Here is a 24,039-nt window from a genome sequence, read left to right on the forward strand (position 1 = left end):
TTAGACCTTCTAATTAGTGTTGGCTGATACATAGTACTTCATGTGAGCAGTTCATTATGTCTTCCTAGTGTTTGATGTATGTAATATTGAGAAGGTTAATGTCAATTTTAAGTAAAATTAAGACAGTTCCTGGTGCAAATGCTAAGCCACACTATTCTAAAAAGTTATTCAGGCAAGAGCTACCTTTTGATTAAAAAAAAAGTTACGTGAACCCTTCAGCATTGGAACTTTGGGATATTTGGTGAACAATTCTCTTGCAAGCTAATGTTCTGGCTTTGTGATGAGCAGAGCAGCCGAAGAGTTATGTAGGAACACATGGCAGGAAACTGGATCTAACGTGGACTTCTGAGTTTGAGCAATGGAAGCATGGTTTCTCCTATGCCTTCTCCAATGTTACCCTTAGCCTGTACTACAGCACGAATTGGATTGGCCAACTGCAGTTGGACATACACTTTTGGTATGGGTAAGCACACTTTCTTCTCAGTTTGGGCAGTGTTTAAGTGGTCACCCACTTGGTTCTTTCAACAAGTTGCTGCTAGGCAGTGTACCACATTCGAGGGAGTTATTGGACTTAACTTCAGCACCTAACAATTAACCATGGCTGTGATTGTAGTTCTTGAGAACCAGCATTACATATTACGACCAACTGAGAATCAGTATTGGATCAATAATGTTTGCTTAATGCAAATGACTGGATTAAAGAGCAGTTTGCTTAACATGATGCTGCTCTGTTAAGTGGTTTGTACTACATTAACTGAGCTTAAATCAGTAGCGTTTATCCTCTTTCGCATGTCATGGCAGCTATATCCGAATGCACTTGCAGAATGAGATACATAATATCTTGCTTCATTTCCTATTCAGTGTAAAGTGGAAGTAAGGCTCCACTGGGCTCTGGGTAACATAGGGGCATTGGGCAAGACTTCAGCAGGCACATGACCTGGTGTGGGCACAATATGAACTGCTACTGGGTGTGTTGTGAGCTGCCGATGGTTGGGTTGTGCTAGTAGAGCACCTCAGATGGTCTACAGGCAGTAAGGATCATCCATTATGTTCACTAGAAGAGTCAAGTGTTGTGGGGATCAGGCAGGAACGTGGTCCTGAGGCCAAGATCTCAGATCTGCCATGATCTTATTGAATGCAGAATGGGCTTAAGGGGCTGTATGGACAAATCCTGCTCCTGCTCCTTATATTCTTAGGGAACCAATAACCGTGATGTAACAAGAACACCCTGGAGTCACCTATACATTAAATGTAAGTTCCTGGACAGCATATATTATTAACAACAGAGTCCAAAAGGAACTAAATAAGCCTCTTTGAAATGTGGGGGAGTTTTTGAATTAAATTGATGGCACACTTTGAAGAATGTTAAAGCTTTGCCATTTAACCGTCCTCAGATATAATGGATGAAAATGCTTTATTAACATGTGTCTGTAAGATCACAATCTTCCAGTTGGCAATAATTGGGACAAGATCGATGTGATAGGAAGTCAGGATTCTTTTGGATACAATAATAAAAAAGCTACACCGCCAGCCTCCTATTCCCCTGTGGGTGTTCTTCTTCAGTATCTGACCTCTTCTTAGTCCTTTATAAGTTATCTCCTGTAACAAAGGTTTATTTCTCCCCACAGTGTTTTACAAGTCACTGGTGAGTCACAGTGGCACAGATGTGACTTCACTAATGTTTCTCGTGTTATTAAAGATACACTTGTTGGGCTTTTCAAAGAGGAATCAAACAGGTAGTTGCTAAAAAAAAATCCTGATCTAATATCTGCTCGTAGTTGATCAGTCAAAACAAATGTGTTGCATTAAGGAAATGTTGCGAGGGCAACAATTAGATCACGAGGACTAATACTGATACAGCCAACAAATCTGACATTTGAAAGAATGCTTTGTTTCTGATGGTCTGGTAGTTATTTTCTGGTTACCGACCCTTGACCACTGCATTGACAATGATCAGACCAATCACAATCTGAATATATGAGGACATTCTTGGCAGCACCAATGCTCCAATGTCGTTAGCTTTACAATAACATGGCTTAGGAAGACCCAATTCTTCAAAGAGCCATCAAGAGCCAGTCATCATTTTATTTCAGCCACAAGAGCCTTTCATATCCTTTGTTCACCACTTTAAATGACTGCAACTGAAACTGGCAACAGCCATATAAAGGCTCTAGAAGGTATTTAATCTGATTTAAACTGCCAATGTGAGAGGGGATTAAAAGATGCTGGGTTTTTGGCAATGACTGAATGCCTTTGTTGACGTTTAGTGCTCTCTTGATGTTTTGTCCATGAGGAAGATGGTGATCCAGTTAATACTCACAGTTCATAGTGAAGGTTGTGGTACCCACCTGCTTTCCCTTGTGTCTGATTTGTATTCTATGGCCAACAGTAACAGCTTCAGCTTCACAAAGCACAGCCTAAGTGAGGAGGAGAAGTGACCAGTTAGTTCAAGAAGCTGGACATTTGCACATCAGAAATGCTTACAGTGTGAAAAGAGGCCATTCGGTCCATTACATCTATGAAATGACCTGTCTGGATGGCTTGCAAACAGAAGCTTTTCACTGTATCATTCTCTCTTCTCTCCTCTTCCATCAGGTAGAAGATACAGGAGCCTGAGGGCACGTACCACCAGGCTTAAGGACAGCTTCTACCCCACTGTGATAAGACTATTGAATGGTTCCCTTATACGATGAGATGGACTCTGATCTCATGATCTACCTTGTGACCTTGCACCTTATTGTCTACCTGCACTGCACTTTCTCTGTAGCTGTGACACTTTGTACTGTTATTGTTTTTACCCTGTACTATCTCAATGCACTCTGTACTAACTCAATGTAACTGCACTGTGTAATGACTTGACCTGTACGATTGGTATGCAAGACAAGTTTTTCACCGTACCTCGGTACAAGTGACAATAATAAACCAATACCAATATCTTGGTACATGTGACATCAATAAACCAATACCCTCAATACCTTCTGTAAGAGTTCCCTTGGCAACGTTTTGTGTTCAGATACTTATCCAGCTCCATCTTGAATCTTACAATTGAATCTGCCTCCACTACAACCCCCAGCAGTGAATTTCAGACCCTAAGCACTCGATGTCTAAAAAAGTTTTGCTTCATGTCATTTTTGGGGGGTTCCTTTGCCAATCATCTTCATTCTACATTCTCTGGTTTTTGGCTCCTCCACTGATGGAAGAAGCCTCTCTCCATGTACCCTGTCTATACCCTTCATATTCTAAAATAACCCTGTCAGATGGCTATGCAAACATCTCTGTTTCAAGAACAATCCCAGCTTCTCCAGTTTATTCATATAACCTCATCGCTCCAGGGAATGGTGTCTGATACTGCTGATTGTGTGGAGTTTACATGTCCTCCTCATCACTGTGTGGGCTTCCAGTGAATGCTCTGGTTTCTTCCCATATCCCAAAGATGTGCTGGAAGGTGAATTACCCCATGGAGTAGATAAAAGGCAAAGAATCCAAGGGGAGTTGATAGGTATTTGCGGGAGAATGAGTTGCAGGGCTGCAGGGACATAAGGATGTGGGGAATGGACTGATGGGATTGCTCGTTTGGGAGCTGGGCATGAACCTGATGGGGCAAACGGCATTCCTTCTGTGTCCTTTTCAGTAAATAATAACTAAGGTCCCTCATCCCTGGAATAATTTTGGTAGATGTCTTTTATATCTTCTCGAAATCCTTTCCATCTTTCCTAGGGTGTTGCGCCCAGAAATAAACACATCTCTACAGCCACGAGAAAGCAAGAAACTTGGAGGTGCTGGAAATAGGAAATAAAATCAGAAAATGTAGGAAACACTCAGCAGGTCAGGGAGCAGCTGCGGAGGGACAAACTGAGTTAGTGGTTCACATCAATGATCCCTCATCAGATGCAGTGGTGGTTTACAGCTTCCTTGCTCATGTACTCCATGAAGCTGCTTATTAAGACGAGGATCCTACATACTTCGTAACTACATTCTGCAGGCTCTGTCAATGCAAGGCTCATGTCCCAGACATGATAGGATGCCAGGTGCAATGGTTAAAATACCGCACTAGTGATCCAGAGGATTGGGCTAAGTATCCAGAAACTCCCAGCACAGAGGTATGGAATTTAACTTCAGTTAATTAAATAATCTGGAATTAAAACTTAAGAAAAAACTAATTCACTCTTCATGGGAGGAAAGCTTCCACCCTTTTTACGGTCTGGTCTGTGTGACTCCAAATCAGTAGCAATGTGACAGGCCTTTAACTGCCCCTGAAACGACCCAACAAGCCACAAAGCTGTGTTACTGCAGCAGTTCAAGAGTCTGACCCTCCATGACCTTCCCGAGGGTAATTAGAGATCTGCAGCATTGCTAACCTTGTCAGCGAGAGCCATATCTAGAAAAAAATTGCTCTGATCTCACTAGAGATTCATTTTTTGTGAATGCTGCTTATGTGATGCTATGTGCCTGTGATGGTGCTGCAAGTAAGTTTTTCATTGCACCTGTGCACACATGTATCTGTACATATGACAATAAACTTGACTTTGACTCTAGAGTTCTGCGTGGAGTTTGTAAAATCAATTATGAGTAAACAGAAAATACAATCTTTAGAATCCTCCTGGCTTGCTGGTGACAAACTGTAAAAGCATGGGTGTGGATCTCAGTCTGCTCTCCCCTCCCTACCTTGAAGAGAAACAGCTAGCACCGTGGATGGGGCTGGGTTAGACATGGACATGAGAGAAAGGGCTGTGTATTCCAGAACTATACTGCTCTGTGTTGATACTTTGTCCATCTTCTGCAAAGTAATACAGAACGGGGTTTTTCCAAATAGAAGCAGTCTTAAACTAAGGCTACAAGTTTGCAACCACTTCTGCTGTAAACTCTGGAATTCTCTTCAACATCTCTACTGTACCAGCTCTGCTACATCCTTTAAAAGCTGCTCTAGATCTCTCTCTTTGACCAGGTCCTCGGTCATTGTGTTGCTAGCATCACAGGTGGTGTTACTGTCTTCCTATGTGTCTTGCCGTAATGGAAGTGAAGAACAACTTCATTACCTAGAACAAGCTACTTATAACTAATGTGCAGTCAGGCAAGTATATGGACTGCTGGTGGATACAATATATGCTTAGTGACATCATGAACTCTCCTAAATCTACAGACATGATAGACATCTCCAGGGCATAGTTGCAAAGTCTGGCTAAGTTCTTGGTCTGATTATGTTCCAGTGATGTGCCCTCAGATGTTTCGGGACAATCAGGGGTGCCTGCATAAATGCAACAGTGATGGAGATGTTAGCAACATTTAAAGACATTTAGATAAGTACATGGAAGGGAGGGGTTTAGAGGGATATGGGCCAATCGCGGGCAAATGGGACTAGCTTGGTGGGCACCATGGTCGACATGACCAGTTGGGCCGAAGGGGCCATTTCCATGCTGTGTTACCCTATGACTCTAAGTGAGTCGTGCTGAAGGAAGAACTCGTGTGTATTGTTACGAGCCATGGCACCTGGGACAGTAGTGTAGTAGTGTGTATGAGGTTGTTTCTGACTACTGTGAGGGAAAAGAAAGACTATAACTGAAGCGTACTGGCAGTTGCACAGACAAATGGGAGAGGGAGATGGGGTAGAGAGGGAGAGGGAGAGAGGGAGAGCAGGAGAGAGGGAGGGAGGGAGAGGGGAGAGGAAGGGGGAGGGGGAGGGAGGGAGGGAGAGAGAGAGTGTGAGTGAGTGAGTGAGTTGGGAACACTGACTGCCAGTGTCTCTGTGGCTATGAGTGATGGACAATTGTTGTGAGTGTCACTATACAAATCCATGTATGGATATTTGTGGAGCAATCCGTGGAGTCCACTTTGCCGTTACCCTGTACTGGAAAGCAGGTATATCTGTGGGCAGCCACATCTCGAGTGCCCTCGAAGTGGCAGAAATCTCTGACTAAAAGCAACAGAGTTCTTCGGCGATCACGGTGTCGTATTGGTTGGAACTTGTGGAGTTCGTAAACTGCTCTCTATATTCTCTCTACGTTCTACTGTGGTTTTCAGAAACCTTTGCTCATCGTATTGCTTCATGAATTGCTGAACTGAACTTTGAGAACTGTTCCTAGACTTGGGTGTTTGGGAACTTGCCACACACACACTTCAAGTTTATTTTGGGGACAATGTTTAATAATCTAGCGTTTTTATTTCTCTTATTATTACAAGTAGTTATTAATAAATAGATTCTAACATTTAAACATGGCTCATTGTGTTTCTATCGTTGCTGGTACGTAACAGTATGACTAACACATGTAAAGGAAGGCCCACCAAACTGATCTGCTGCTCAATGCAGCTGGTGTAGCCTAGACCAGAACAGAATATGGTTTAACCTCAGATCCAATGAGACAGATGTCATCATGACCTATCACTGGGCAGTTGATCTCTGGAGCAGACTGTATCATCAGGTGTGTGCCATAGTGTACCAGAAATTCATACTTATGTTCTAAAATGTGCTAATGTTCATTCTATTTCCCTTTAATCCACACAACTGTAAGGTGTGTTCACAAACCAGTCAATCTGTTAAGTGTTTCTTTCTCATTCATTTATGGGACGAAGGCTTCGTTGGTAAGGAACAGCATTTATTGCCCATCCTTATTGTATAAGGGACAATGATAAACACTTCTGAATGCATATCCAATAAAACTGAAGCACCTCAACATAGAATCGATCAAAATATAAAATGATTAGCCACTTAATTTCTGGTCCTGTATATCAACTTGCTTGTCAATTAACAAGCACAAAGCACCAAGTATATATGTCCCACACTGATCCTGTCATCCATCATTGTGCTCTCTTAAATCTCGTCACTCAAATACACTTGACAAGAAAGCTGAAAATCAATTCTATTTAGCTATACTATCATTATTAATTAACCAATAAGTATTGAACCAGAATATGAAGAATGATCATCACATAAAATTAAATTCAGAATTCTTCGGTCAATAATATGATGTTTATAGCTGAACTCTCACAAGTATTCAAAAGGTAACAGTTAATAAAAGTAAATTGAAATAAAACTCAATGGATAACTAAATTATCAATTTAAACTCAAAGCTAATCATGATTTTTAATCACCCTGATATTTAAAAAAAATCATTCTTGTCTTAAAGTCTTGAAACTTGGTGTTGTATTGTAGTACATGAAGGGTCCACTATCATATTCCAACGTTAATTATATTCGTGACTGACCTGTAGCAAAAACTCTAGTTCCATTCTGACACCGATCCTATACAAGGATGTTACTGGATTGGAGGGCTTGAGTTATAAGGAAAGGCTTGATAGGCTGGGACTTCTTTTTAACCTGGGGCATAGAAGACTGAGGGGTGGCCTTCTAGAGGTATATAAAATCATGAGGGGCATAGACAAGGTGGATGCTTACAGTCTTTTTCCCAGGTTAGGAGAGTATAAGATGCAAGGTATAGTGAAAAATTTTGTTTTGCATGCTATCCATACACGTCATTTCATTACAACAGTGTATTGAGTTAGTACAAGGTTTAAGGTGACAAGACAAAGATTTAAAGGGGAACTGAGGGGCAAGTTTTTCCACAGAGAGGGTTATTGATATGTGGATCGAGCTGCCAGAGGAAGGTGTAGAGGTGGGTACAATTGCAATGTTTGAAAGACATTGGATAAGGTAGATGGATTAGAAAAGCCTAGACAGACATGGGCCAAACACAGGCAATGGAGCGAGTCCAAATGGATATCTTGGTCGGTATGGATGAGTTAGGCTGAAGGGCCTGTTTCCATGCTGTATGACTCAATGATAAAAAAGGATCAGTCCAGAAAATTTCAATGGGACCAAACATCCACAGCCTCTTGGGACAGCCTATTCCAGATTTCCACTACCTTCACAAGAAACAAGTGCCTCAAGATTAAATATTGTGTCCCCTTGTTTTGGAATCTCCTACCAGAGGAAGAAACATCTCTACATATGGAAGCCTGCGATTACTAAATGCCTTAAATCAGTCACCCTTAATTTCATTAGCCTAAGGGAAAACCATCAAAGTTTTCTTCAGCCTAGGAGCATAGATATGGTCAATGTGCACAGTTTTTTCCCCGGGGTTGGGGAATCATGAACTAGAGGACATAGGTTTAAGGCAAGAGGGGAGAGATTTTGGGGGGCAACGTTTTCACCCGGAGGGTGGTCAGTATATGGAATGAGCTACCAGAGGAAGGGGTCGAGGCAAGTACATTAACAATATTTAAAAGGTACTTGGACAGGTACATAGATGGGTGACCCTAATCACTACAGTTTAGCAACACTGTGACCAGTTTGCACTAAAATAGACTATTTTTTTGTTTAATGGTGCTCTTTCTTATAAAAATTGTGTATAATTTATGTTTCATTTTTGTTTTTCTTGTGAATGCTGCTTATGTGATGCTATGTGCCTGTGATGTTGCTGCAAGTAAGCTTTTCATTGCACCTGTGCATACATGAACTTGTGCATATAAGAATAAACTCGACTTTGACTTTAGAGGGATATGGGTCAAATGCAGATCAATGGGATTAGTTTAGCTGGGAACCTTGGTCTGCATGGACCAGTTGGGCCGAAGTGCCCATTTCCATGTGTATGACTCTATGCTTTAACTCTTTTAGCCAAAGTAAAATTAGTAATAAACAATGATATGATATCTTATATCTTGTACTATAACCTTACATTATTGACCTCAAAAGCTTCCCAAAGCAGACATTATTCAACATTTATTCCATTTAACAATCTATTCTCGCTGAAACTCCAGAGCAATATCAATATTTGCACATTATTGAATGCTCCAACTTCTTGTTAAAATGGAGGTCCTGTGCCTGGAGTCCTGAGCTGTATCCTTTCCTCCTTTCACAAATCCAACGGGTCACAAACACAACCCTCCCCACCATCGAGGACATCTTCAAGAGGCAGCGCCTTAAGAGGGAGGCATCTATCATTACGGAGCCACACCATCTGGGACGTGCCCTCTTCTCGCTACCACCATCGGGGAGGAGGTACAGGAGCCTGAAGACCCACACTCAACGATTCAGGAACTGCTTCTTCCCCATGAACACTACCTCATTATTCCTTCTTTTCGTACTTTTTGTAATTTATAGATTTTTATGTCTTTGCACTGCACTGTTGCCTCAAAGCAACAAATTTCACGTCATATGTCAGTGATAATAAATCTGATTCTGATTCTGGGTCCAGTGTGGCATTTTTGATAGGCTGCCCCATTTCATAGGATGAGGCATGTTCTGTTTTTGGTAATTACTGCTTCTCTTTAACACTTCCTGCAAGCATCACCCCTCGCCTCCCTGCCCCCAACAGCACCTTGCAGAATTATGACCTTGGTGGACTTTGTGAGGCTGTGAAGATTTTGAAACTGGACAGATCTTCCAAAGAGGTGCCAGCATTTTTGCCAGGACTTACCCATGTAAGTCATGGCATGGGTTTAAGATGACACTTCTGTCTGTGCTGCCTAAACTGCTGAATGGATGGACTCCTATTGGAGTGCAATGTGATAGCCCTGTGCCAACATCCTAACTCTGCTCACTGAACCTGCGGGTCAGACCTGGAGCGAGCCCATTAAAAGCAATGGGAAGAAATGACTGTCACAAGGACAGTAAGTAGACCTTTTTACTTGATTTAGTTCAGTTAACTTAAATGTATTCAATTGGTTTTAAGTATGTGTGAGTGTTACTTCAGTGATTTAATTTTTTAAAATTACATTTTAATAATTTAAAATGTTTAATGTTATATTAATTTTTTTAATGGTTTCCGGGTGTTTTTGAATGTTTAAAAGTTAAAGTGATTCACAAACTTTCTTTTTCAAAGATAGTTTAGACAGCTGATGAACCGGGGGCAGTGAGAGATGGCGGGGGTTTCACCGGCTGTCGGAGCTCTTCTATGATTGCAGCTGGCTGCCTCGGCTGAGACGGTCCCTTTGTTGAATCACATCACGACGAAACCCAGGATCCCAGCGGGAGGACTGTGCCAGGGCCACACTTGTAGAAGCAGCCTGGCACCTGGGCAGGGGGACTGTCATCTTGGAGTCATCTGAAAATCTGCCCCTATATGTGGTGCAGTAAAATAACCTGAGAATAATCCTAACAGTCCCCATTTACAGCTGGTTATGTGATGGATTATTTTGGTTGAGGTGCCTGGCACAGAATCCCAACTGTTTGGAAGACAAATCACAAAGAATTGACCATGAATCAAGCTGGCATTTTGGAAGTAATCGGTTTTAGTACTTGCCTTTTTAAAACTTTTCATCTGTTTAATTATATCTTTCTTCTCCCTAACATTAGTCCATAAAACAGCTGTATTTACTGTAATGTTAACGGATTAATTTGCACAACAATATACAAAAGGACATATTGATTATCATAGGGCTTAATTAAAGAGAATTGGATAGCGTTATCCATCTAACACTAGCAAGGACATAAGAGCATGAATAATGAGGTCTCTTTAATTTAAACTAGAAAACAGGATAATTGAGTCTCTAGGCAAAACCTATGTGTCAAGCGAAGACTTTTAGGCTATTCCTAAATCTCATTAGAACATCTGCATTCATTGATCATCACTTCCTTATGGCAGTGCATCATTAGTCGACAATAAAATCTCCTCCTTGTTTAAATCTCATTAACCCCATGAGAACAGATGATTCCAGTTTCCCAAGCAGCCATTACCATGACAGGGTGACTGTTATTTGGCGTAAGAACATTACTCTCGTAATAAAGTAATCAGCAACTCCCCAGGGGAAATCCAAACTCTGAACTGTAATTACCATGCAGAGGCTTTACTGCTTTCATACACTCCCTTTACCCTGGGAAACCCAATTCAATTCTATTTGTTGTGCTCAATTGAATTTGATTCCCCCTTCATTTTCTTCATCAATTTTGCCCCGACCCAGGGAATAACTTGGCCATCACTTCTGACGACGTGCTCAGTTGAACAAGGACTATTTAATCTAGGCATTACATACAGCTGCACAATTTGGAATCCAGATAATTTTAGCTAAGTTCCTGAACCTTTCACAGCAGTTTGAATGGGAATTTATTGCATTCCTATTCCCACCTTAAATTTCACTGTTTTCTTAACATGGCGTGTAAAGAAAAGGGAAATACTGGGTTATTTTAAGAGTATTAAGTTACTGCTTGGTGCCATTTTGTAAGTCAAGGTGGTAATAAATATTTTTCTGGAAGTGACTTTCAAAAATTAGCCTGTAGGATACATCTTTCAGAGGTTGACTCACTCTCTCCTTCTCCAACCCATCTGAGATTGGGCACTAGTTTGGAGGCCAATATCCAACACCTTTGGCCGGGCTGTTGGCAAACCAACCCAGCTTGCTACCAAGCTGCCTAATGTGGAGGAGATAAAATGCCTATGGGCAGTTTGTCTGGTTCACCTATGTGGACCCTATGGCCAAGAAAGCACATCAATCTCAGAAGGCTAAGGAAATTCGGAATGCCCCCAATGACGCTTACCAATTTTTATAAATGCACCATAGAAAGCATCTTATCCAGATGTTTCACTGCTGCTCTGCCCAAGACCTCAAGAAATTGCAGAGGGTTGTGAATGTAGCCCAGCCTGTCACGGAAACCAGCCTCCTCTCCATTGACTCTGTCTACACTTCCCGCTGCCTCAGGAAAGCAGTTAATATAACCAAGGACCCCTCTCACCCCGGTCATTCTCTCTTCTCGCCTCTCCCATCAGGCAGACAATACAAAAGCTTGAGAGCATGTACCACCAGAATCAAGGACAGTTTCTATCTCACTGTGATCAGACTCTTGAATGGGCCTCTTTTAAGCTAAAAGGTGAACTCTTGACTTTACAATCTACCTCGTCGTGGCCCTTGCACTTTATTTGTCTACCTGCCATGCAGTTTCTCTACAACTGTAACACAATAAACTATACTCTGTTTTCCTTTTACTACCTTGATTTAATTATGATCTGTCTAGATGGCATGCGAAACAAGAACTTTTCACTATATCTCATTACATGTGATGATAATTAACTAATACCAGTACCAGATCTCATGGAGAAATGCTGGTGATTCTGGAAGTGTCATGAAGTTCAGGACTTGCTTGCTTACACTAGCCCCAAGCTTGTTGGCTGTTACTGCCTGCCAATTCCCCCATGTTGGATTTCTTATGGGATCCAGTGGGGGAATGCAAGCATCTGGTGGCTGCCCAAAACTCTGAAACTATTCCTGGTTTAGCAACAGTGACTCCATTCATTTTATTGTGAGGGACTGCTGCTGGCAAACAGGGTAAGTATGGAGAAACAAGCAATCTGCTGGAGGAACTCAGTGGGTCAAGCAGCATCTGTGGGGGGAAGGAAATGTCGACAAAAGGAATTGTAGACATTTGAAACCCTGCATCAAGACTGATGCAATGTTTCAAGCCAAAACATGAACAGTTCTTTTCCCCCCACAGATGCCGCTCGACCAGCTGAGTTTCTCCAGCAGATTGTCTGTTGCTCCAGGTTCCAGCATCTGCAGTCTCTTGTATCTCTTGGGTAAGCACGGAGTAATTTATATTAAATTGACTTAATTAAATAATTTTAATTGTTGCAATGTATTCCCAAGTGTTTTTTAAATTTAATTAAATACATAAATTTTCAATTTAAAATCCAAAATGGTGGCTGGGAAGGGTCAGTGAAACGTTAACTGTGATCCTTGCTCCAAAGATGCTGCCTGTCAGCTGAGTATTTCCAGGAGCTTCTGTTTTTATTTTTCAAATGTAATTATTCAATTGATTTTCAATGTTTTTTAATGTTTTCAGCAATCTTCAGAAAAATTAAAAGCTTTGACGGCCAGCTAAGTCAGGAATTATTGTTAGTGAATTGTCCTGGTGTACATCCCCACCTCAGATGCGATGTCATTACTGAGTACCAGGCCTTGCCGGTACCCAGATCTTGCCTTTAGGATCATGATCCAATATTAACAAGGGTAGATACACAATCAGAAATTCCATAGTTACATTGCAGGTCAGTGGCGAGAATGGGCAACTTGACACTGGCGACAAATATATATTGACCTTGTATATTAAATAGTGACCTCTGCTTGTGAAGCTGGGAAGGCAGGAATGCTCAGCAATCTTATGTTCGCCTTGTAAGTGGTTTTTCCACTTCTGTTTTATGAAGAATTATTTCACCATTTTTGAGTGGATTGGTATAGTTAACTTGACAGATAGTGGTTATTTGAGCCAATCAGAAGTGTGTGATGGATAATTTTCTTGTGCCTCACAAATAGCTCATTCTCACATTAAATGCATTGGCTGTCACAGTTAATGTGTGACTGTTATTCACAAGCCTTTTAATTACACAGACAAATGGATAATGTGCAACAATAGCGAGAGAGAAGAGTGCAGTCAGGACGGCTGTACACAGAGGAAAGGGGAGATTAGAGAGTGTGTGTGAATGCGCGTGCACGTGTGCGAGAGGGAGAGTGGGTGGAAGGATGCATGTGAGGTTGACGGGTATGTTTGTCTGTGTATGTGTACTCATGGGAGTGTGAGTCGGTGGGTGTCATGTGTGTGTAAAGGAAGTGGTGTGTGTGTGTGTATGTATGTGTGTATGTGTATTTGTGTGTATAGGTGGCTGTTTGAATGTGCATGCGTGTGTTTGCGCATGCACATGTATTTCTCATTGATAATTGGTTTATTATTGTCACATGTACTGAGATACAGTAAAAAGCTTTGGTTTGCATGCCATCCAGACCATTCCACAGGCTTTTACATGTGTGCATGCTATGTGTCTGTATGTGTGTGTCTGGTGAACGGTGATGGATCTAAGAGCAATCAGAATATCAACAGAAAGGACACGGGCCAGCCGAGAGACACACATCAAAGCGTCTGAGTGTGGGAGGAATGTTAGAGCAGCACTGGGCAGGGAAGGGAGGTTGACAAGAGCCTCCACTGTGCACCATGCAGTGGTCTGATGACCGGAAAGCATGAGCAGGTCAAAGTCTGTCGATAACAATTGAAATGAAGCTGGAAAGGACCTGACGTGTCCTTGGGTAAATGGTCTGGGGTTGGAGCCAGAACACAATGATCTCCTCTCTTCAGTCCTACCATTTTTGGTGAATTCTGTTGTCATCATTACAGAGAATCATAGCATGGGGAATAGAACATTTTCTAAATAACAGGAATTCCTGCTTTAGAGTTGTAGAAATCATAACATTGTACAACAGAGCCAGAGGTCATTGTTCCTGCTGTATTCATCCCAGCTATACAGGTTAATCCATTGTCTGCCTCTTAGTCCGTTACTCTCCAAGTTACTGCTCCTTGGGAGTCCATCCAGCTGCTGGAAATATGTGATGAGGGTTTGTGCCTCTAGCACCCTTTCGGACAGTGAGTTGTAGATCCAATCAGCCCTGCTCATCGAGTGAAATATTTTTCCCCCACCTCTCCTCTAATCCCAACACCAATTAAACCGATACTCCGTGGTTATCAAGCTCCCCACGAAGGGAAATATATCTTTTTTGTTTAGGTTGTCAGGACTCATAATTTTGTGCATCTCAATTAAATCTCCCCCCAGTTTGCATTGTTCCAGGGAAAACAAACCCAGCCCAGAATGTGTCACCTCATGCTTCCAATAGTCCAGCCTTGGCAATATCCTTGTAAATATCCTCTGTCCCTTCTCTGGAGCTGGGTTATCCTTCCTCATTGAGGTGACCAGAACTGTGCTCGAGCTGTGGCCTATCTAATGTTTTTACACAGTTCAAACATAATCTCACTATCCTAATCTTCAATGCCTTGGCCATTAACACCAAGTATCCTCAGTGTCTTCATAATCACCTTATGCATATATCCTGTTACCTTTGTGGGCATCTATTCCAAGGTCTCTCTTTTTCTTCCTGCTCTTAGTAACCCACAATTTGTCAGGAGCAGTGTGCTTTAGTGCCTGTGCCCTCGTGTGGGATTTCCATTTCACACACGATTCCTTACAACTTCAGAGTGAGATTGTCCGTGTGAAGATAAGGTCAGTATTTCTGTCCGTGCACCAACGACTAGGATGAGACTTCCCAACTGCATGTCAGATTTAACTCCAACACCTGAGGGATGGGGACAATTTATCATTCCATTTGTTTGGATGGGATTGGTATTTGGATCTCAGGAGGACAACGCTTCACCTTCCTGAAGCCTCCAACTTCGCAATGTATCTATCCGTTCATCTACACAGTTCTATACTCAATGCACCTATGACAATATCTCCCTTGTTCTCAAATGCATTACTGAACTGAGCTCATTATGACTCATTTAGAATCAATTTCGATCCACATGGGCCATTCTGAGCTTCTAGCTGCCTTTCACTTTAGTTCTCCATCCCATTCCCTCTTTTGTCTTTGGCCTTCTATACTGTTCCAACAAAGTCCAACAACCTTAAGAAATATCATCTGATCTTCCTACCTGGTGCATTACAACTTTTCAGACTCAGAGTTCCAACAGGCAGTGACATAGAGGCCAATGCAATAAGCAACAGTGAAGTACAAACTTCGTTACAGAATAGGGACAGGGATGGATGCCCTTACAAAGGAGGTCCTCAGCAATAATCATGCAAGCCTCAAGCTGAATTGATGTAGGCCAGATTCTTTGCATCAGGCAGAATAGGTCAAATCAACTTCTCAGCCATTGACTCTGGAGCTGCAAGAGGAAACTTTGTTCTGATGCGTTATTCACGTCTTGACACTAATGATTGCCCACAATGTTCTAAGAGTCGCAATGCAATTAGAGGCATATCCACCATGATATCTGTGGTAATGAAAACTCAAAAAGCCGGAGATACTCAGCAGGTCAGGCAGCATCTGGTAATCCAAAGTGTTGCCTGATCTGCTGAGCATCTCCACTATTTTCTGCTGCTATCTCAGATTTCCAGCGTCTGCAGCTTTCTATTATTAGGTTACTTTCTCCAAGCGGTTGGGACCATTTCAATGTGGCGATCATAATCATTGGAGCGAATGTTTGATACAAGACCAGCAGGTGGGACGAATGTTCTAACACTTCCTGGAATTAGTCGTCAGGTTTCGTGATAGTAGGCGAGCATGGAGTTTTTTTACTTACTCACAAACTGCAGGGAACGACAAGCCTATGAAGGCACTGGACAGGTATTCTGTGTACATCTCATTTGCCACACCTTCCAGGTAGTATTTCTGCCAAGTATCCTCCTCGATCTAGAACGGAAAGAGAAAGAGAATACTGACCCACCAATAACAGGAAAACCGAGAGGATTTTGTCCAGTCCTCTCAATGCATTGATGGTACACAGTAGTGTAGGGGCAGGTACGGTAGTGTAGCGGTTAGCGTAATGCTTTACAGTGCCAGCGACCCGGGTTCAATTCCAGCCCACTGTCTGAAAGGAATTTGTACGTTCTCCCTGTGTCTGCGTGGGTTTCCTCCGGATGCTCCAGTTTTCTCCTACATCCCAAAGACGTACGGGTTAGGAAGCTGTGGGCATGCTATGTTGGCGCCAGAAGAATGGCGACACTTGCGGGCTGCCCCCAGAACACTCTATGCAAGAGATGCATTTCACTGTGTGTTTCGATGTACATGTGGCTAATAAAGATATCTTGTCTTATCTACTTCTCCATTGGCAGTCCTTGAATTTGAAAAGTGCCTTAACCATGGAAATAAAAGTTGATAAAATCACACATGCCAGTCCCCTTTCCATCATACTCACCGTGTTGTCAACAAAATGAGATTAGAGAAGTTCCATTAGTATTGCCTTTGTAACAATCACTGCCCGTTAACAATAAGCCACAGCTTGAGTCATGATTAGTATTTGCAATGATGTAATGAACTAGAAGCACATAATCCACACTATCCTTGGGCTTTGAGCACGTTGTTCGACAGCTGCAGCTTTAACCTTAACCTCCCCAGATCAACTCCATTCTGGAGCCGATCAGGAGAAACGCTCATTCATTCATAAAAATACAAATGCTGGATATACTCAACAGGTCAGGTAGCATCTGTGGAGAGACAATCAGAGTTAACGTTTCAGGTTGTTGACCTTTCATCAGAACCAGAAGTGAGGAATCAAGCACGTTCTAGAAACATAGAACAGTACAGTGCAGAACAGGCCCTTCGGCCCACAATGTTGTTGCCGACATAGCTATTCCCTCCTACCTACAGAATGCCCATGTCCCTTTATTTTCCTCTCATTCATGTGCCCATCCAAGCCCCTCTTAAAAGCCCCCAACGAATTTGCCTCCACCACCCTATCAGGCAATGCATTCCAGGCATCCACCACTCTCTCAGTAAAAAACATACCGCTCACATCTGTTCTGACCTACCCCCTCTCACCTTAAAATGCATGCCCTCTGGTATTGGATCGCGCAATAACAGGAAAAAGATATTGCTTGTCCACCCAACCTATGCCACTCATAATTTTATACACTTCCAACAGATCATCCCTCAGCCTCCGCCGCTACAGAGAAAAGAGCCCAAGTTTGTCCAGCCTCTCCAGTTCGAAGCTGCTGATAAATTGTGGTGGGGATTGGGTGGGGTGGTGGAGAGAACAAAGTCTGTGATAGGTCCTCCACACTGGAGAAAACCAACACAAATTGGTGACTGCTTTGTGGAACCTTTCTGCTCAGTTGTAATGATGAATTGAGTTTCCAGCTACTGCTGTTATTATGATTCTCCTACTCTGACACCTCTGTCTTCGGCCCTCCTATGCTGTTTGAGCAAAGCTCTATGCAAGCTTGAGGAATAGCACCTCCCCAGGGACTCCATACTTAATTCAACAAATTCAGATAACCCAGCCTTTCCTGTTTGTGACAGAACTGGCTGGTAACATTAACTCTGTTTGATCTCTCCATCTGCTGAGTATTTCCAGCATTCTCTTTTATTTCCTATTTCCAACCACTGCTGTGTTCTGCATCTCACAGTTCCAGCAGTTTTCTTTGTTTCCTTCTGCTTTCATTTATTTCCCTCTAGTTACGTGACAACCAGACAGATCAACGAGCATTCCCCACCCTCTCTCCGTCAGCAGCAGCAGCAGCAGCAGCGTGTGCGTATCTGTGTCACCTGAATTCTCTTGGTCTCCATCCTATCACAGATGTTGAGTCCAGATGAAGGGTCTCGACCCGAAATGTCGACTGTCCATTTCCCTCCACAGATGCTGCCTGACCTGCTGAGTTCCTTCAGTTTCTTGTTTGTTGGTGTTCCCTTCTTCCTCTGTGCCCTCCCGCTCTTTGCAACATGCACTTTTCCAGTTCTGATGAAAGGTCATCAGCCTAAAATGTTAAAGGGATTCTCTCCCCACAGATGCTGCCTGACCTGCTGAGTATCTGCAGCATTTCCTGCTTTTATTTTAGATTTCTACCATACACAGTTTTTTTTTGCTTTTTGATAACCATTCATTAACTTGGGGCAGTTTCTTGCTCTCTGACACTGAATACCTAGTACAGCAATAAAAGGAGGACATTCAGCCCATTGACTCTATGTTATTGGTCCCATTGCCCCTCTTATTTCCCTGTAATCTATTCTCTCTTACATGTTCACTGACTTCCCCCAATTCTCCTGCCAACACTTACAGTAGGGGTAAGTTTGCAGGTTTTATGCAGGCTATCTTATATTGGTCCTCTGTGTACATTTATCCCAGAGCTGAAACTATTTTTCCTTTAGAGATCTCAATGCAATGACTTTGTTATGAATCATTCACAGAGCATGGATGTCACCATTCATTCTCCTTTCCAACCTGCCATAGAACTGAGTTGTTCACTGGGCCATTTCAGACCCAGGAATGGAGTCACACTTAGGTTAAATGGATAAGGGTGGCAGATCCCCTCTCCCAAAGGATATTGGCAAACCAGATGTCTTTTCCTAATGACTATTAGCTTAACTTCAGGGCATGCATTCAGGGATGCCAGATTATCGGATTTTTACTGTGGAGGTTTCTATGGGCAAAGAACTTGTAGTTTTTTGAATTAATCCTTCTTTAGAAGGGTCCTGATGAGATTTCACCTGGAATATTTTGTTTGGGTTTGGTCTACTTTACCCAAGGAATAATATATTTACAATTCTTTTATTTCTTATATTAATAAGTCAAAATGTCTAATACTAGAGGACATGCATTTAAGGTGAGAGGGGGTAAGTTCAAAGGAAATAAGAAATAAGAAATAAGATTTCTTTATTAGTCACATGAACATTGAAACACACAGTGAAATGCACCTTTTGCATAGAGTGTTCTGGGGGCAGCCCGCAAGTATCGCCACGCTTCCGGCGCCAACATAGCAGGCTCACAACCTCCTAACCTGTACGTCTTTGGAATGTGGGAGGAAACCCGAGCACCCGGAGGAAACCCATGCAGACACGGGGAGAATTTACAAACTCCTTACAGAGAGCGGCCGGAATTGAACCCGGGTTGCTGGTGCTGTAATAGCGTCACACTAACCGCTACACTACCATGCCTGCCAGATATGCAGGACAAGTTTGTTTTTTTTACACAGAGGGTGGTGGGTGCCTGGAATGCGCTGCCAACAGTGTAGTGGAGGCAAATATGATAGGGATGCTTAAGAGGCTCTTAGATAGGCACATGAATGTGCAGAGAATGGAGCAACATGGACATTGTGTAGGGAGAATGGATTCGTTGAGTTAGGCATTTAATTACTAGTTTTAATGAGTTCCGCACAACATCATGGGCTGAAGGTCCTGTTCCTTTGCTGTACTGTTCTATGTTAACAGTCACTGTTACAGACTTCCCTTACCAATTCTATTTAAGTCAACTGAAATTAAATTCCCCAGTGATCATGGTGGGGTTCGAACTCATGTCTCCAGATCAAAGTATAGAGCTGTGGATTAAGTCCAACAAGTTAACCACTACGCTACCATACTTCATTGAGGCTGGCCTCAATAACAAAGCTCTTTTCCCCAAATACTTGCCTCAGTTGTTGACAATGAGAAAAGGTAACAGCCGGGCCTACAATGTGACACACACTCTTTGTCCAGCATGGCAACGTTCAAACCAACCTTTACAAATGTGCCCTGCTGCACCAGCAACTTCTTCATTTTTCACTCTGCTGATGCGGCCTCTCTTAGCCAAGTCTGACTAACGAGTAATTTTAGATCATGAACTTGTGATTAGGTCATTGAGAATGCATTGTTTCTCATTATTTCATGACAGCTGAAAATGGATGAGGAAGAGAAATCACATTTTTTACTTATGAAAGAGACTCAATATTAGAAAATGAAATCTGAATGACTGTAACCTTGGCTGCTCTCCAAACCTGCGACATATAAGAAACCACAGGCACAATCTGTGCCCCAGGTCTCTGATCCAGATGTAGTTATTTTATGGAGGTATCTGCTATAGGGTAGAAAGGTTAGGAGATTGTGTGAACCAGAAAATACTCGAAAGGTCAGGTAGTGCCAATAGAATGAGAGAAAATCAGTTAATGTTTCAGGTCACAGAGCATGGAAACAGGCCCTTTGGCCCAACTGGTCCATGCCGACCAAGACTCCCATCCAAGCTAGTCCCATTTGCCAGTGTTTGGCCCATCACCTTCTAAACCTTTCCAATCCATGTACCTGTCCAATTGTCTTTTAAAAGTTGTTATTGTACTGTCTCAACCACTTCTTCTGGCAGCTCATTCCAAATACAAACCATCCTTGGTGTAAAAAAGTTGCTCCTCAAGTTCCTATTAAATCTTTCCTCTTACCTTAAACTTATGCCCTCTAGTTCTTGATTGCCCAACCCTGGGAAAAAGACTGTGCACATTCACCCTCACCTCTATAAGATCACCCTTCATTCTCCTGCACTCTGATGAAAAAAATCTCAACCTACTCAATCTCTCTCCATAACTCAGTCCGTTGAGTCCCAGCAACATCTTTGTAAATCTCCTCTGCACTCTTTCCAGCTTAATGGCATCCTACCTATAGCAGGGTAACCAAACTAGGAAAAGTTCTGATGAAAAATCACTGACCCAAAACATTAATTCTGTTTCTCTCTCCATAGATGCTACCTGACCTCTTGTTTATTTTCAAGTTATATTTCAGATTTCCAGCATTTATATATTTAAGTTTTACAAGTTATTGTCATCCCCTGGTGAGGGTACTTCTTAGGAAATAATTATTACATTTATCTCTAAAATTCATGGCCCAGGTTTCCCCAAGGGAACGATAGTTAGAGTTATCAGAGTCCCTTAAACCCATCCACCGACAGCTGCTCCTTGAACAACAAACAATCTGCTGGAGGAACTCAGCGGGTCGAGCAGCATCTGTGGGAGGAAAGGAACTGTCACCATTTCGGGTCAAAACCCTGAATCAGGACCAGCATCTGCAGTCTCTTGTGTTTCCATTGAGCTACTTCTTGAAGATGTGTAAGAACACAGGGGCTCATTATCAACCTCCAGAAATCAACTCTGGCCAAGCTGCTGACTAATTATTTACAAGGGGTTCAAATAATTCCAATTGGGAAAAATTAAGTAAGGACATACTTTCAATTTTCAAAACATAACTAACGAGACCTGCAGAAGGATCTTATCATAGTTCATGGAATAGACCCTGACTCTGCACTGGAACAAAGGGTGGGATTTAGTCACTGACGGACTGGAAAGGTTTGTCAGACAGCTGTTTAGAGGACAATCTTATGGGCATTAGTCAGGCATCTGGATTTAACTGTTTTTCCCAAAGTAGAGTAAGGGCATTCTCCCTAGTGTCCCAACCAGTACTTTTTCCTTAACCAAAGTCACTTAAAACAGATTACCTGGCCATTATCACATTGCTGTTTATGGGAGCTTGCTGTGCACAAATTGACTGCTGTATTTCTCTACATCATAACTGTGACTACACTTCAAAAGGTCTTCAAAGAGCATAGTATGTGCTGCGGAGACGAGAGATCATGAACAGTACTGTAGAAACTCGAGCTGTTGATTTTATATCTTCACACTTAGCTCAGGCTTTTCTGGTGACAAGTTAAGGTTCATTATTAAAACACAACATTGTTGCAGCCTGGGTTTAATAGCTTCCAGTGAACAAAAGCACGCTATTAAATAACCACAGAACCATTGACTTTTCCAGCATAGAAGGAGGCCATCCTGCCCAACGCATCCATCCAAGTCAAAACTAGACATTAATTTAATCCCTGTTCCCAGCTCTTGGTTCCTAACCCTGCTGGTCATTACAGTTCAAGTGCTCACCAGACAGTTTTTAATTGTTTCAAGGGTTTTCTAGACCTGTTGAGTGAAATAACGTTTACTCTAATCTTTCCAGTCCATGTTCGTGCCCTCTCTGCCCAGGGAAATGGGTCTCGTTCAACCTAACCAGGTCTCTCACAATTTATACACCTGTCAATTAAATCTCCCAGCAGTCCCCTTTGTTGCCAAGGAAACAAACTGGCTGAGATAATCTCTCCTCATAACTACAATGTTGTAATGGTAACTTTTCCCAGTCACTGATCACTGTTAAATTTCCTGCTCTTCCATACCACACCCCATCACCCATGCAGTTACACCATGATAAGAAAAGGTTAACCAGGATCTCAGGTAATAATTCCATATTACACTGTTGGTTCACCTTCAGATGTACTAACAGTTTTACCCAAGGCTGTTTAGGTGTTCACGTAGGGTTCATCGTTGTGAGCCCAGCAGAAGGGAGGTTATTCTATGTACAAGGTCTCAGGTCACTCTGGAAGGAAAGAGATTTCCCTATGGCTGTGATAACTGTGCATGGAGAGGGCTGTGCTCAACAGGTTGGGGGCACTGTCCAGTCCATGATCAACCCAGTGACCCCTTGCCAAGTGGGATTAGAGAGCAGAAGGGTAAAGTGGCTCCCAATGGGATTATTTGGGATACGTGGCACAGAAAAAGTCCATTTGACTCAACCAGTCCATTCTAGCATTTATGCTCAACTACAGTCTCCTCCTGCCTTTCCTCATCTGCCAGTGTAATTCTCTGTTCCTTTCTCCCTCACATGTTTGTCCACCAACCACTTAAGTGAATCTATATTATCTGCATTCCCGTGATTTGGCTAAAGACGTGTCTTCCAAATTCCAGACTGGATTTCTTGGTCACTGTCTTACACTGATATCCTCTAATTATGCTCTCCCACAATTCTGATGAAGGGTCTTGGATCCGAAACATTAACTCTGTTTCCCTTTCCACAGACCAAGAGGTACAGGTGCATAGTTCCCTGAGAGTGGCAACACAGGTAGATAGGGTGGAGAAGAACACATTTGGTATGCTCGCCTTTGTCGGTCAGGGCATTGAGAACTGGAGATGGGATGTCATGTCGCAACTGTACAAGACGTTGGTGAGATCGCACCTGGAGTATTGTGTGTGGTTCTGGTCACCCAGCTGGAGGGAAGATCTCATTAAGCTGGAAAGCGTGCGAAAAAGATTCACAAGGATGTAACTGGGGTTGAAGGGCTTGAGTTATAAAGAGAAGCTGGTCAGGCTGGGGCTTTTTTCCCTGGAGCGTTGGAGGCAGAGGAATGATATATAATCATGAGGGGCATAGATAAGGTGGATGGTCAATGTTTTTCCCAGGGTAGGGGAGGGGAGTCTAAAACTAGAGGATATATGACCTTCCAGAAGAAGCTGTAGAGGCAGGTACAACTACAATGTTTAAAAGACATTTATACAGGTACATGGACAAAAAATGTTTAGAGGGATATGGGCCAAACATGGGCAAATGGGCCTAGCTTGGTTGGAAATCTTTGTTAGCATGGACAAGTTGGGCCAAAGGGCCTGTTTCCATGCTGTATAACTCAATGCCTGAGATGCAGCCTGATCTGAGTGGTTCCGGCATTTTCTGTTTTTATTCCGGGTGTCCAGCATCTGCAGACGGTTTTATTTTGACTTATGTTCTCTCTGCATCCACTCTCTCAGAAGCTGTCATCATTTTAAAGCATTCTGTCAGAGCACCCACCAGCCTTGCTGTCCTCAAGAGAAAAGTGATTCACCGACACTTAACTGGATCCCACTGGAGGACCGAAAACAGCTTGGGAGCAATGCAGCAGCCCATTCAACCAACCTCCATCACCATCCAGGCTCCTACATCCAGCCTTAACACTGAGCAACATGTCTGAGTCCAGTAAGGCCCGTATCCTCCTTAAAGC

The 24,039-nt window shown here is 42.6% G+C and overlaps 1 protein-coding gene across 1 annotated transcript in view; it reads right to left on the minus strand.

Moving 5' to 3' along the window:
- The window catches only part of LOC127584756 (calcium-activated potassium channel subunit alpha-1-like), a 779,405-nt gene that overhangs the window by 156,320 nt on the left and 599,046 nt on the right, over positions 1–24,039 (minus strand). Inside the window, 2 exon segments of the mRNA XM_052041687.1 lie at positions 2,349–2,417; positions 16,045–16,154. Coding sequence (XP_051897647.1) covers positions 2,349–2,417; positions 16,045–16,154 — 179 coding nt within the window.

The sequence above is a fragment of the Pristis pectinata genome, chromosome 30, assembly GCF_009764475.1.
Source record: "Pristis pectinata isolate sPriPec2 chromosome 30, sPriPec2.1.pri, whole genome shotgun sequence".
In the NCBI taxonomy this organism is placed as follows: domain Eukaryota; kingdom Metazoa; phylum Chordata; class Chondrichthyes; order Rhinopristiformes; family Pristidae; genus Pristis; species Pristis pectinata.